Source organism: Hemitrygon akajei, chromosome 16, assembly GCF_048418815.1.
Source record: "Hemitrygon akajei chromosome 16, sHemAka1.3, whole genome shotgun sequence".
Lineage (NCBI taxonomy): Eukaryota > Metazoa > Chordata > Chondrichthyes > Myliobatiformes > Dasyatidae > Hemitrygon > Hemitrygon akajei.
The window spans coordinates 64,678,809-64,695,380 of NC_133139.1; the positions used below are offsets into that span (position 1 = coordinate 64,678,809).

General features: G+C 41.5%; 1 protein-coding gene across 5 annotated transcripts in view; it reads right to left on the minus strand.

The window, feature by feature from the left end:
- The window catches only part of cc2d1a (coiled-coil and C2 domain containing 1A), a 255,202-nt gene that overhangs the window by 86,339 nt on the left and 152,291 nt on the right, over positions 1 to 16,572 (minus strand). For 4 of the 5 annotated variants that reach the window (XM_073069056.1, XM_073069054.1, XM_073069055.1 and 1 more), the window contains 3 exons: positions 5,079 to 5,185; positions 2,377 to 2,469; positions 68 to 199 (listed from right to left, as the gene is read on the minus strand). In XM_073069056.1, coding sequence (XP_072925157.1) covers positions 68 to 199; positions 2,377 to 2,469; positions 5,079 to 5,185 — 332 coding nt within the window. Of the gene's footprint in view, positions 1 to 67; positions 200 to 2,376; positions 2,470 to 5,078; positions 5,186 to 16,572 lie in introns of those variants that run through there. The other variant, XM_073069059.1, reaches the window with a different exon arrangement.

The window sequence follows — 16,572 nt, forward strand, 5'->3', positions numbered from 1 at the left end:
TCATCAATTCCAATTGGACAAGTGTACTAACTAGATTTCAGACCATCAACTTTTTAAAAAAAAATACCTTAAGGCCACGTTCATATCTTCGTAATTTGGAACTTTCGCCAGATTGTTTAGCGTTGTCTATTGCACATCTGTACATCTCAATCCTCTCCATCAAAGTGCCTTCCAGTCCATCTGCAGCTGTTGTACTGGACTGTAATTAAAAACAAGCATGCACAATTAATATTAGAGCAAAATACTACCAAACACAATTCACATTATGATCAACATTTGGTCAATTCTCAGTATCAAACCAGGAATAAACTATTTAGATAACTTTTGATTGATAGAAAACTACCAAAAGAAACTTATAAAAAGGAACTAAAGGAACAGGAGTACAATCTGACTACAAACCCCTTTGAGCAATAACCAAAGTTCTGTGGGGTAGAAAATTACAAAGATTTACAACTTTCAAAATTAATTATTCCCATCTCAGTTTTGAATGACCAATTCTTTATTTTGAGATTGTACCCATGGAACTTACTAGGGAGCTTTTAGTTGTTCATATTGATTTAATATGACAATCTATCAACCGTTTCTAAATCATACTATGCACTGAAGCCCTATTAAGAACCAAACTCCATGTTTTACTTGAATCCAGTCCAGACTAGTTGCAAGTTAAAGATCCAGATGCTGGAAACAGGAGGAGACTCAGCTGAATTTCAGGTCTGAAGATAAATTTTAGTCCCAAAAGGATAAATCTGATTCCTGAAAATTAATCTTGGAAGACATCTTCAAAACTACATTCTACTATCAAACATGACACAAAAGGTCCTCAATTCAGACATTCCTTTCAGAAGAGAGTCACTGCAGAACTGCAAGTTACAGATCTTCAATCCAGTAGGCTGGTAAATGAGATTAGTATGGATAGTTAGTCGATATCTCAAGTGCATGTTTCTGCGCTGTATGACCCTATGATGCTAATGTGGAGAGCTGCTTCTGAAACAATGAATGGTCTTCATCCAAAGGACAATAAAGGGAAGCCTTAGAGATGATGCAGAGATTTCTCAGGATGCTCCCGGATTATAGGGCATGTCTTATCAGGGTAAGCTAAGCAATCTAAGAATTTTCTGCTGATGCGAGGAGACTTGACAAGATAAGTCTTGTCTTATACAAGACAGGAGGCATAGAAGATGTTGGTCTCCTCTTCTTTTTCAATATTTTTATTAATTTTCACATAGAAGAATACAAAGTACATGAGGATATATATTATGAATCAAAAAAGATAGAAGAGTACTGAATACATTATATTTAAATCACACTTGCAATCACAGTACCCTATAATGATAATTGAACATGTACATTAATTAAATTGTAATTTGAACTGTAATAATTTTATTATAAAAGAAAGAATCTAAACCCACTACCAAAGTCGAAGCTGTCTGGAGAAAGCAAGACGAGAAAAAAGTCCTTATCACATAGCGATTTATGTTATTAGGTCTCCTCTTAAAACTAAGTCATGCAGCAAGAAACAGATCCACCATGTCCATACTGATCTCCATGGACAATCAGAGACTTTTTCCGAGGGCAGAAATGGCTTATAATTTTAAGATGACTGAAGGAAAGTATAGAGGAGGATATCAGAGTTGTTTTTCTTTAAAACCGAGTGCTAGGTGTATACAATGTGCTACTGTGGTGGTGGCAGAAGCAGATACTTTTAGGGACATTACTAGACTCTTAGATAGACATACATGGATGATAGTACAATGGAAAGCTTTGTGGGCCAAAGGGCTGTACAATGCTGTACCGTTCAATGTTCTGTTTGCTGGAGCACTGCTGATAAGCAACACCACTGTTTTCACAAAGCATCCTGGAGATTTCAGCTGAAAGGGAGCTGGAGTAAACCAGAAGCTCCAAAGAGAATTGCCTATTTTCTCCCCACATAATATTCAAGAGAGCACCTAATTTCTTAAATTCATTGTATTTTCTACAGCTCCTTAAATTGGACATGCAAAAGCAAGTTTATTCAGCTTTTCTGTTTAAGCTGCTTGTACTGATGTTAACCTTTAGCATCTTGTGCTTGTTCCCTGAATAATTTCTACTCAAGTACATAACCATTAAATAGGAGATCCTGAACTATGGAAGATGTTAGTCTCCTCTTAAAACTCAGACATGCAACAAGAAACAGATCCACCATGTCCATATTAACCTCCATGGAAGTGATAACCTAGCGGCAAAATTTGAGGACTGGTATTGTTCTTTGTTGTATACGCCATTCTTTAAAGACTAGAAATTAAAAGTTTAAATTCCTCAAAACACAACTGCAAGAAGTGCAATCTCAATAAATTTATTTAATTGATAATACAAGAATGCAAATAAGATTTAAACTACCTGTGGAATTCTGTCAGTCGTAGGCTTAGCTTCTTCAGGGGAAGTGATATTCATGTTTGGTTTCTCTTCTTCAAGCACCTCATTCAGTTCTGCCTAGAAAAGTAGCAACTTTAACAGTCCAGAATTACATAGATTAATCTAAAGACAAACTAGTAACTTAAGATCAGCTCAATGCATCACAATTGTAAAGTAGCTGTGGCATATTTCTTTTAGTATTGATAGTTGATGACTTCAGAGAATAGTCAGAGATTGGAGAAACAAAAAGGATTTCAAACTGGCAGAAGGATTTAAATTTATTGATTTGATCTTGCAACGCATAGGACTGCCCTACACCCAAGAAATAAATTTGAAAGGTCATTGTCTACAATTGCTTTGCATGTTTTACTCTCAATAAGAGTGCTTTCCTTAGCGTTTACCAGTAGAATTGAAATCTCTAACAGAAAATGGGGTGGAACATAGCATCGCGGTTAGCGTAATACTATTACAGCTCCAGTTGTAAGATCAGAGTTCGATTCTCACTGTTGTCTGTAAGGATGTTGTATGCTCTCCTGGTGACAATGTGGATTTCCTCTGGTTGCTGCAGTTTCCGCTCACATTCCAAAGACATATGAGCTTGGGTTAGTGAGCTGGAAGCATGACAACACTTGCAGGCTGCTTCCAATATTCACCGATTTACTTTGATGCAAATGGTGCATCACACTGGATGTTTCAATGTAGCTTTATTGCCCATCTAATGTAATGAGATAAAAGATTTATTCCAGAAAATTAAACCATGTTGCTTTGCTGCCATTTGAAAAAGAAAATAACTTGCTCTTCATTGAGAGGAAAGGTCACAAAGTAATTGTAGACAAGGAGCTTTTACGATTTATTTCTGAAGCATAGGTCAGTCATATGCATTAATAGATCAACAAATCCCTATTCCTGCAAGAGCACTAAGAAAGAAAAAGACCCTTCATACCCACAGAATGTTCAAATTGGCCTTGCAGCTAATGAAGTACTTTTTGAAGGTGGTCACAGTTGTAATATAGAAAACACAGCAGCCAATTTGTACACCACAAAATTTCAAGCAACCATCAAAGTACCATCACTAGGTAATCTATTTTCTTTGTAATAGTTAAAGGATGACTCCTCTACCTAGGACTCCCAACTCTTCAGGGTGACACAAAACACTTTTTCCCATCTTTAACTCAGTGCCTAAAGAACAGCACTGTTACAAAAGTTGCAATCTAGATTCCCAAGTCTCAGAAGTGGTCCTCGTTAGTGGTTAGACACAATACGATAAAACTGCCAGCTCTTGGCCTTCTCTGCAATGGTAATTTTCAGATCATCTCAGAAGAGATAGAACATTAAAATAAAGAGAATAACAAAAGCACGATGGCAAACAAAATGCATACAATAACATAGAATAACAGAGGGAGAACGAGGAACACCAAAGATATAACTTGATGGTTAAAACACTGTCAATACACATCCTCATTACACTATGCCACTTTGACCGTATTTAGTTTTAAATTTTTCTTAGAGATACAGCACAGTTACAGGCCCTTCCACCTCAACAAACCCACACTGCCCAAGTACACCCACGTGACCAATTCACCTACTGACTCGTAGGTCTTTGGAAAGTGGGAAGAAACCAGAGTACCCAGAGGAAACCCATGCAGTCATGGGAGGGGGTTGGGTGGGGATGTACAAACTCCTTATATGCAGGGCCGGGAATTGAATCCGATCGCTGGTGTTGTAAAAGTGTTACACTAACCACTACTCTACTGTGCCACCCCTATGCTATTGTTATTTTAATTCTACAAAAAAAACCTAGCTTTTCATTGCAAACCTGTTGGTAACATGTGGCAAACATCACAGTGCAAGGAAGCTTGGCAGTAATGGCAATGAATAGTTTAACAAACAGCAAAACTAATAAAAATTATTAATCAAAAATCTTGCTTTACTTCATGAAGGTATTGCTGTTATTAGCCCAAATGGCAGAGGATGGAAAAGCTCAAATCTCGAAGGGAAAACATAGTGGTGTGACCAGTGATACCTTGCACAATGGCTGCACTACAGATAAATGAGACATCAGACGTGCCCTGTTTGAGCACATTAACAGGATACATTGGGCCTTCATTGTATTCTTCAAGTTAATTTGCAACAAACCCACTGGAATGCAATCAGAATAACAGACACATTGAACTAGTTTATTTAATGTTTTAGAAGTATAGGGCTCAATACTGAGACTGAACATTCAATAATCCTCTTGTACCAGATGACATTTCCAAGACATTCTGTTGATTCTTGAAGCTTCAGTCATAGATCTATCTGTTAGTTTAGATTTGTGGCATACAAAGATCAAACTAAAATTACTAAAGTACAAATAGGTCACCAAATACTACCCTGAGATTAATTTTCTTGCAGGCATTCACAGTAGAACAAAGAAATACAATAGAATCAATGAAGAAAGCTACACAAAGACTAATAAGCAGCCAATGTGCAAAGGACAAAGAATAAATACAAAAGTGCAAATAATAGCGAGAAATAATATTGAATAATACTAAGAAATGAGTAAATAAATAATACTGAGAGTAGCTGTAGGTGGTTGGGTCACAGAGAATGCTTCAATAATTACCTTTTATATAACAGTTATCCTTCAGTTTGGACATCACAAAAGGGGTGAAATGTCAAAAGGTTTTTAAGGAAGATATATTTACCATCAAGTCCGGGTCATCATCATCCATATTATCATCACTGTCTTCTTCATCGAGGTCCTTCATGCACAGAGCAGCCATTTTTTCAATAGCTTCCATGGGGAGTGGGGCTACAGGAATAAAAAAAATCAGTCATGACATTAAGCTGTTTTATTCACAGTTTATTCAATGGAATGTTTTACCGCATTATATTCCATTTGACATACCCCCATCAATAGTTCCCTAAAATCTCTTCACAATGCATTGCTATCTATTTTTTTAATCATCCACAAACTTGGATACATTAGATTTAATCCCCTCATCCAAATAATTGTAATCATAAATTGAAACAGTTGGAGCCCCAGCACCCTTCCAGTGGCATCCCACTAGTCTCAGTCTCCTAACCCAAAATGGCCCATTTATTGACTTTTCAATTTGATAGCATTTTACTCTCAGTTCTTTGTGCTCTAAACCCATTCAATAACCTCTTGTGTGGCACTTCAAATACCTCCTGAAAATACACATATGTCAAAGACAATTATTTCCCAACTCCTCCTACCCCAAAGCTTTATCTATAGATCTGGTTACAATCTCAGAAGATGGCAACACACATATGCCAAACTAAATCCATGTTAACTTCACCCAATTTTCCAAGTACTGAGTTAGTAGATTCTACCATATTCCATGGTCATGCTATCTGGTCTGTGGTTCCCTGTTTTCATCTCCCTCTTTTCTCAAATAGTGGGGTTACATTTTGTAACTTTCAATCTAACCAGATGCTGCCTGGCCTACTGAGTTCCTCCAGCATTTTGTATGCGTTGCTTGGATTTCCAGCATCTGCAGATCTTCTCGTGCATCCACATGTTTCAGCCAGGTCATCTGATCCAACCAGAGTCTTACTGAGTACTTTGGTGAAGAAACACAAAACAAAGTACAACTATAATGGCACTGTATTAAGTGTTTTTATTAAGTGATACATTTCTAGATGACCACCAAAAAGAGAGATATTCTTTCAACATACACAAATTGCTGGAGGAACTCAGCAAGTCAGGTAGCACTTAAAGAGAGGAATAAATGTTTGACATTTCCGGCTAAGATCCTTCATCAGGATTCTCGGGTCTCAGCCCAAAACACTGACCGTTTACTCCTCTCCATAGATGGTGCCTGACATAACCCTGCAAAATTGTGCATGTTGCTCCAGATTTCCAGAATCTGCAGAATTTTGTCTTTATGACAGTTTTTCAAGTTTACAAGATTTGTCAGGGTAAAATATACCCAATCCATTGTAAGGATTAGAAGTTGTAGCAGGGCTTGAATATGATCACCTCTTATAAAGTTAAATCAAGTGACATAGACCACAACAGGGCTTTGCTTCCAGGTGAGCTCAATGTCTTCTATGCTAGTTTTGACCATGGAGGAACCATCACAAACTCCCACTGCCCCCAATGATCCTGTGATTTCAGTCTCTGAGGCAGATGTGAGCAGCCTTCAGGGAAGTGAATGAATGAAAGGCACCCAACCCAGATGGCGTTCCTGGCCAAGTAATAAAAATCAGTGGTGTTCAACTGGCTGGAGTGTTTAACCTCTCATTTCAACAGTCTGAGAAACCCACCTGCTTCAAACAAGGCTTCAATTATACTGGTGCCCAAGAAAAATGTGGTAACCTGTCTCAATGACCATCATCTGGTAGCATTTACAGTTACAAGAAAAAGTTTGTGAAGCCTTTGCAGTTATCTGGTTTTCTGCATTAATTACTCAAAATGTGGTCTGATTGTCATCCAAGTCACAATAATAGACAAATACAATCTGCCTAAACTATAACACACAAACAATTGTATTTTTCATGTCTTTATTGAACAGATTGTTTAATCACGACCAGGCAAGAGAAAAAGTATGTGAACCCTTGTATTTAATAACTGGTAGAACCTCCTTTAGCAGCAAAACCCTCAACCAAATGTATCCTGTAGCTGCTGATTAGACTTGCGCAATGGCAAGGAGGAATTTTTATACCACTCCTCCATACAAAACTGTTTCAGTTCATCAATATTTCTGGGACACCTTGTACAAACAGCCCTTTCCAGGTCATGCCACAGCATCTCAATTGGGTTAAGGTCTGGACTCTGACCTGGCTATTCAAAAACACAAATCGTCTTCTTTTTAAACCATTCTCTTGTTGATTTACTTTGTGTTTCGGATCATTGTCTTGCTGTATCATCCAACTTCTACTGAGCTTCAGGAGGCAGACCGCTACCCTGACATTCTCCTGTAAAATGTCGAGACAATTTTTAATTCATTGTTCCCTCAACAAATGCAAGTTATCCAGGCCCTGAGGCAACGAAGCAACCCCAAACCATGACGCTCCTTCCACTATACCTCACTGTTGGGATGAAGTTTTGGTATTGGTATGCAGTGCTTTTTTCCTCCAATTATAACAGTGTGCATTTCTGTCAGAAAGTTCAACTTTTGTCTCATCTGTCCACAAGAACATTGTTCCAGAAGTGTTGTAGAACATCCAGGTGGTCTTTTGCAAACCTGAGATTTGCAGCATCCCCCCCTCCCCCCCACAGACAGCAGTGGTTTCTTCCGCAGTGTCCTTCCATGAACACCATTTTTGTTCAGTATTTTCCTCATGGTGGACACATGAACTGAAACTTTAGCTAGTTCTAGAGATTACTGTAGGGCTTTTGCTGTTACCCTCGGCTTCTTTTTCACCTCCTTCAGCATTGCAAGTTAAGGTCTAGGTGTGATCTTTGCAGGATGTCCACTCCTGGGGAGAGTAGCAATAGTACTGAATTTTCTCCATTTGTAGACAATTTCTCTTACTGTGGCTAATGAACACTCAGGTATTTAGAAATGTTTTTGTAGCCTTTTCTAGTTTCCTGCATCACTACAATTCTAAGATAGTCTTAAAGTTAATTTGATCGAGGCATGGTCCATAAACAGATTTTTCTAGAGAGAGCAGACTCTGTCAGTAACCTGACTTTGTGTGTCTTTTTTTAAAATATAGGGCAGGGCAGCTTTACAACCCACACTTTCACTCTGATCTCATTGATTTGATTGGAACACCCGACTCTAAACAGCTTTTGTTGAAGGCATTACCTCAGAGGTTCACATACTTTTTTTGAACCTAGGCTGATTGTTTAAGTGGTATACCCAGTATAGACGATACAACTATTGTTTGCATGTTATTACACTACATTTTTATAAGTAATTAATGCAGAAAACCAGGTAATTGTAAAGGATTCACAAAATTTTTCTTGCAACTGTATACCCAGTGATGAAACATATCAACTCCTGCCTGAGAAGCGACTTAGATCCACTCCAATTTGCCTACCAGAACAAGTCCACAGCAGATGCCATCTCATTGGCTCTTCACTTAACCATGGAACATCTGAACAGCAAAGATGATACATCAGGATGTTTTTTTTTAATCAATTACAGCTCAGCATTCAATGCAATCACCCCCTAAAATCTAATCAATAAGCTTTAAGACGTTGGCCTCAATCCTCCTTCTGCAAGTAGATCCTCAATTTCCTCACATGTAAACCTCAGTCAGTTTGGATTGGCAATAACATCTCCATGATCTCAATCAGCACAGGGGCACCACAACTTTGCTTAGCCCCCTGCTCTACTTGTTTTACACTTATGACTGTATGGCTAAACACAGCTCCAGTGTCATATTCAGGTTTGCTGATGACACTACTGTCATAGGCCGAATCAAATGTGGTGATGAATTAGCACATAGGAGGGAGATTAAAAATCTGGCTGAATGGTGCCATAACAACCACCTCAGTGTCAACAAGACTGATTACGGACTTCAGGAGGAGAAAACCAAAGCTCTATGAGCCAATCCTTCTCAGAGGATCAACAACTTTAAAGATCAGAAAGACCTTCCCTGTGCCCAGCACACGACTGCAGTTACAATGAAAGTATGACAGCACTTCTACTTCCTTAGGAATTTGCGAAGATTTGGCATGACATCTAAAACTTTTGACAAACTTCTATAGACGTGTAATGGAGAGCACATTAACTAGCTGCATTGCAACCCGGTATGGAAACACCAATGCCTTAGAATGGAAAATCCTACAAAAAGTAGTGGATATAGCCCAGCTATTTATGGGTAAAGCCCTCCCCACTATTAAGCACATCTATACAAAATATTGTCACAGGAAAGCACATACATCATCAGGGAACAATCTCTCCCCCCCAACCAACACCCAAGGCATGCTCCCTTCTCATAGCTGCCATCAGGGAGGAGGTACAAGAGCCTCAGGACTCACATCATCAGGTTCTGGAATACTTGTTACTCCTCAACCATCAAGTTGTCAAACCAAAGGGGATAACTACACTCAATTTCACTTGCCCCATCATTGAAATGATCCTGCAATATATGGACTCAATTTCAAGGACTTTTCATCCCATGTTCTCAATATTTATTACTTATAATTCACTATTATTGTTACTACTCTTCTTGTATTTGCACAGTTTGTCACCTTTTGAACAGTGAGTGATTGAATACTCAAGTTGGTGCATGTTTTCATTTATTCTATTATGGTTATTGTAATATTATGGATTTATTGAGTATGCCGATAAGAATATGAATCTCTGGATTGTATTTGGTAACATTGATGTACTTTGATAATAAATTTACTTTGAAAGTGCAGCGGAATTTACTGCTGTATCTGTATAACTTCATGTTTTCAGATTTTTATGATGGGTCTTGTTAGAGGGATCTTCCAGCTTGAAGGCAAGAATACCCACCAAGTGAGAAACAATCAGGCAGTTGCTTTTCTAAATAGGTCAAGATCAGCTGAATAGGATCAAAAGTCAATCGAGCACAATCAATGAGAGGTTTTGTGAGATTATTACTAGCTGCAGAGTTGTTGAGAAAACCTGCCCTAGATAATATCCAAGCAGAGAAAATAACATTCCTTGGAGATAAGACTCTTCAAAGTAATACTGATTTCACACACCTCCAAATCTCTTCCTGATAATTAAATAATGACAGGAACTCTGATTCATTAAATTTTAAAATGACAAATCTAGTTAACTACTATCTACTTTGTCCATTTGCTGTAAATAAAATATTAAGAGATGAAAACCTGCTCAGTCTATCAGTTCAGAAAGAGCTCGGAAGGAAGGGGGCCTTTAAAATTATAGATATAATGCAATACTTCAAACCATTTTAAAGATTTCTTGCCCCAGGCAGTTAATCTGATCATTCTAGTTATCACCACCACTCCCCCATCTATTACCTCAGCTATTGCCCTATAAGCACTTCAAACGACATTTTATAATGCTATTTACATTGTAAATAGTGCCTTGATAAAGTATTCAGCCCCCACAACTATTTTCACATCTTACTGTCTCATTTTCTAAATTTAAAATATATTGAAATAGGATTTTTGAGCTATTCTATAAAACATTGTGCATCATGTCAAATCAAAAGAAAAACTGCAAACCTGTCAACAATTTACTACAAACTAAAAACCAAAATTGTGGAGGCAGAGGAAGTATTTATCACCTTTGTAATAACTACACAACTTTCCTCAGGTGCAATATATTACCTTACCAGCTCACCTAATTTGGTGATGTAGAAAAATTATTGTCACCTGTTTTCAATGAATTCCTAAGAATAGATACACTTCTCTCTGCAAGGTCCAACAGTACAGTAGATTTTCAACAGATCAAACCAAAACAAAGTCAAAAGAGCATTTAAGTCAAATCGTGGAAATAAAAAAGGATCTAGTGCAGTGGTCGCCAACCTGTCGATCGCAATCGACTGGTCGATCTTTGAGACTTTCCCAGTAGATCCCAAGAAAAAAAACAACACAAATACTGTTGAGAGATTGTTTCCGGGTTGCGGGGTTTTCGTTCCGTTCTTTCGGCCCAGTGCGCATGCGTGTAGGTCCCCCGCACTACACAGTGTACTTCAGTGGTCCTCAACCACCGGGCCATGAGGAAACAATAGGAGTCAGTTGCACCTTTCCTCATTCCCTGCCATGCCCACTGTTGAACTTGAACCCACGCGAGGTCATCAGTCGCCTAAATGCACGGCCGGCGAGAACCACCGATGCTACTGGCCCGGAGCGCGGCCGGCGGGAAGAGCCGATGCTACTGGCCTGGAGCGCGGCCGGCGGGAAGAGCCGATGCTACTGGCCCGGAGCGCGGCCGGCGGGAAGAGCCGATGCTACTGGCCCGGAGCACGGCCGGCGGGAAGAGCCGATGCTACTGGCCCGGAGCACGGCCGGCAGGAAGTGCTGTTGGTACTGGCCTGGAGCGCGGCCGGCAGGAAGTGCCGATGCTACTGGCCTGGATCGCGGCCGGCAGCAAATACCGATGCTACTGGCCCGGAGCGCGGCCGGCAGGAAGTGCTGTTGGTACTGGCCTGGAGCGCGGCCGGCAGGAAGTGCCGATGCTACTGGCCTGGAGCGCGGCCGGCAGGAAATACCGATGCTACTGGCCTGGAGCGCGGCCGGCAGGAAGTGCCGATGCTACTGGCCTGGAGCGCGGCCAGCAGGAAATACCGATGCTACTGGCCTGGAGCGCGGCCGGCAGGAAGTGCCGATGCTACTGGCCCGGAGCGCGGCCAGCAGGAAATACCGATGCTACTGGCCCGAGCGCGGCCGGCAGGAAATACTGATGCTACTGGCCCGGAGCGCGGCCGGCAGGAAATACCGATGCTACTGGCCCGGAGCGCAGCCGGCAGGAAGTGCCGATGCTACTGGCCTGGATCGCGGCTGGCAGGAAATACCGATGCTACTGGCCCGGAGCGCGGCCGGCAGGAAATACCGATGCTACTGGCCCGGAGCGCAGCCGGCAGGAAGTGCTGTTGGTACTGGCCTGGAGCATGGACAGATGGGTGGCGCCTCTGAAACTGTTTAGAACACCGAATGTTTGTGGGGAATCCAGTGCTAATTCACCGGTGTGAATTTCATTCACAGACGACCTAATTCGGGCTCAAGGTTTCGTAAGTAGCAGAGCAGCTACCCCGCTGCGATCTGTTGAAACAAACTTTTGTCGGCCGATAGATCCTACAAGGGGGGTGGGCGCGGGCCTGTCGCTCTCCTGGCTCAGCCGCTCTCTCCGCGCCGCGGCCCTGGCACGGGAACCTCCGGCCCTGACCTTGTCCTCTCACCCCACCCACGACCAGCCGCACCTGGCCAGGGCGTCTGGCGGGCAGAGGCTGGAGTTCGGGCTGGGAGGCTGGCTAATGCGTCAATGAAGCACTCAAAACAGCTTCGGTACCTTGAGTCCAAGCACCCTGAACTTAAAGACGAACCCGTTGAGTTTTTTCAGCAGAAAAAAACGTGAGCAGGGCGGGACAGCAGCTAAGTGCCGAGAGCCGTGAAAACTAAATTGCGGAATAGACTGGACATAAGGAACCTGCTTCGAGTATCGCTGTATTCCAGTCTTGTTTAACATTGCCCCCCCACACTGGCCGGTCCGCAAGAATATTGTCAATATTAAACCGGTCTGTGGTGCAAAAAAAGGGGTGGGCACCCTGGTGTTTATGCATTATTTCTACTTCCGGGTTGTGGGATTTTACTTCCGGTCTTTTCTGCCCCAGTGTGCATGCGTGTAACTAATCGATTTGGAGTCGATCTTGCCTTTCTCTAAGGCCAAGGTAGGGGATCTTGGGCTTAAAAAGGTTGGTGACCACTAATCTAGTGCTTTCCCAGCATATATGACAAATAAATTCTTCTCAGGCTTCCAGCCGGTACAGGTGTTGATGTATCAATGACAAACTCTGTCATCTTCTTCAGGGATAATGCCTGGGCATGTCTTGTCTATTGGTATTTATACCTCCCCCAAATTGCCCATCCCTGATCAGTTAGCTCTTATCTAATCAGGTTTCTGCTGTCCCACCTTGTTTACGATCAAATTCAAGTCCTTAATTAGTGCGAGTCCTGTGCTTTTGTTAAAATTCTTTTCTTTTAATTTTATTTCAAAGGCTTCCTTCACCAGGGTCAACCCAAAAGCCATTGGCACGTCTTTGTGCAGAAGTCAATCCTATGGCCATTGCAAATGCAATGTTCTGCTACCGCCAATTTCTCTGGGTACCCAAATGGTCTTTGGTCATTGATATGGATTTCCACCGTGTGTTCCATCTAGCACATTCACAGGGAATCCTGTAAAAGCCAGCCACCCCCTTGAGTCCTGTTCATCTTTGACCCACATAAGCTGTGATGTGAGCTTCCTTACGTGTTTGTGGATGGTACTAATCTGGTATTTCTTCAGGATCCTGGTGATCCTTCCAGAAACTGTGGAAACGTAGGTTACCATAAATTCCAGTGTATAAGCCGAGAATTTGGCCCTAAATTTTGGTCCTATTTAGGGTGTCAGCTTATACACAGGGTGCCAACTTTGGAAAAACGAATTCACGGAAGACAGGTCGTATTTACTGGCTGTTTTTGAGTCAAATTCGTTCCACTGTCATCGCATGAATTCTTTGAATGATTTGTTTAAACACACATCTAGTGGCTGGAGCATGGAGATCAAACCACCGGGGATGACTGCAATGTCTGTATTTTCAGCTTTCAATGCTGCTTTTGTCTCACCTGACAAGTGTGCTTTGAAGACGTCCCAAACAGTTAGCGACTTTTCTTTCCCGAAACCTTTGGGACATCGACGCACACCTCCTTAACCCACTTCAAGCAACTGGCTTCATCCATCTAACAGCATTCTTGAACGTAAACAACACCCCGCGGGAATTTTATGAGTAATCTTCGTTTTTTGTCTCAACACAAGATCACGTCTATTCATAAATCGGGTGCACCAAGTTCGTGTAGCTTTGAAATTTTCGCTGACCTCACGGTGTTTTTTGGCCCATTTCAACGCTTGAACTCAAATCATTTCTCTGGTAACAATGTATCTGGACAATCGCTGGTGATTCATCCACTCTAAAACTTTTTCTTCCAGTTCTGGCTACTGCCATGTTTTCCCGTAGTTTGCACATTTTGTCTTTGGCTTTTCCCTCAGCGTGTCCTCTGCCTTTCTCCACTCTCTCACTCTCTCTCGTTTACACTAAACTTCTTAGCAGCTGCAGAATTATTCGTTCCTTCATCAAAATCAACAACCTTCAGCTTGAAGCCAGCATCATATTGCATTCGTTTTAATCTTTTGTACATGGTGGTCGCAAACTCAATACTGAGCAGACGTACTGATCCCTCCACCCCGTGTTATGTTTTTAACAAGATTACGATGGGCGCTAAATGGTTTCGTGGGGGTTACAATTCTGAGTATTCTTTACCATTAGAGACCTAATCCAAGATTTCCCTCCCTGATTTATTTATTAAGAATTTGCTTATAACGCTCTTCAATGTGTAGGACTGTTTTCTTAGCAAGTACTGGTTCACAAAATTTCCCGGTTCCGAATCCGGCAAAGCTGAGTATCGGCATGTGAGATCTTGTGATCTTTTCTGGTTAAAATCAAAAACCTCCACAAAAGGGGTCTGCTTATACAAAGGTAACATGAAAAACGCACTTTTTTAACCTTGAAAATGGGGGGGTTGGCTTATACTCCAGAATATACGGTAGGTTTCCTGGTTTTTCCCATCGGCCCTTTTCATGTGATTGATTTCCTTCAATTTGTATCCATTCTGTAGGAACATTACGCATTTTCATCTTAATTCCCCATGGCGATTTTCTGGATTTGAGATAGTTTTGCAGTTAACCAAAGTAGAAAGAACCACTACACTGGGAGACATGATGGTGGGTGTTATTATTGAGGTACAAGTCTGTGTAAGTGGGTTTCCAATAGACACCATGTCCAAGGGTACCATTCGGTTTCTGTCGTATTAAATTGCCCAGGAACGGGAGGCAACCATTTTTCTCCATCTCCATTGTAAATTGAATGTTTGGACGGATGTACGTAGAACTGCTGGAGTGCCTGGAGTCCGTGAAACCACACTACGAAGGTGTCAGCGACATAACTGAAGCAGCATTTGGGGTGCAAGGGTCATGAATTCAGAGTTCGCTCTATGTAAAAATTAGCAATAGCCAGCAATAAGGGTGATCCCATCCGTTTGTTCATCCCTTATAGAAGTACGTTGATATGAGGTGTGTTCAAACTATGACTGCAGGAGGACCAAACTGTCCTTGATGGGCACTCCCGGGAACAGGGACACCATGACAAAACTGACCATTATGTCCTCCGGGGTCAGCTGGATGTTTTTTACAAAGTCAGCTGAATTCATGATGTGATGCTCACAGCCCCCAACAAAGGGACTCAGCATGGTTGTTAAATGCTTAGTGAGTTAGTAAATCAGGGAATCTATCCCACCGACAATAGGCCTCCGGGGAAACTTCCTTTTGTACCTTAGGGAGCCTGTAAAGTCTTAGCGGTCTCTGTGCCTAAGAGAGAAGTGTCTTGCATATGTCTGCTGGCAGTCCAGATTTCTTCAGTAAAGCAGAGATCATCCTCACAGACAAACCTGTGGGATCCCGCTGCAGAACCCGGAGAAATCAGCGGTAGCAGAACAGGGCATTCGCAATGACATAGGATTGACTTTGACAGCACAAAACTGTGCCGCACCAACGGCTTTTGGGACCTCCTGCTGAAGGAAGCCATTGGAATAAAACTAGAGGAAAAGAATTTTAACAAAAATAAAGGTCTTGCTCTAATTAAAAACTGAAATTTGAATGTAAACAAGGTAGAACAACAGAAACCTGATTGGAATAACCAATCAGGAGGGACAAATGACAGGGGAATAAATACCACCGCACTAGACATGTTCAGGCATTGTCCCTGATGAAGAGGTTGTCACTGAAACATCAGTTAAAATTGTTACCTGTACCCAGCTGGAAGAATTTATAAGGTAGGGAAATGATAATAGAGAAGCACATATCTGGGCAAGAGTACAGGATGATTTCAGACACTGAACATACCTCGGAGCTCAGTGAAGTCCATCATGGAAGAGCGGGGAAAATATGAAACCACACTAAACCACCCCTCTAAACAGTCGCTGGTGAAGAATGGCACTTGTAAGAAAGGCTACAATCACAGTGAGCTGTAGCAGTCAGAGGCTGCAACTGGAGATGAAGTTCACAGCTCTACAATCTGTAAGGCCTTGCATAAAAAGGGTATTTTTGGAAGAGTGGCAAGGCAGAAACCCTGGATTAAAAACATATCCTTACCTGTAAAAACTCAGCAAAGTGCCCCTTAGAAGATATTGTAAAGATATGGAAGAAGGTCTTGTATTTGGATGAGACTAAATAGAACATTTTTTGGCCTCAACACTAAGCGGTACTTGTACTGTATTAGATTTAACCACATCAGCCAGATAACTCTGTCCCTACTGTGAAGTATGGTGAAGGTAGCATCATGTTATGGGGATGCTCTTCTGCAGGTGGGACTGGAAACCTGGTCAAGATTGATGGGAAGATGAATGCTGCTGAATACAGAAAGATCTAGAATAAAAACCTGCTATCCTCTGCCAAAAAGCTTACACTGGGTAGGAAGTTAGTTTTTCTAGGGTTGTCTTTTTAGGGCAACAACCCAAAGCATACTGCCAAA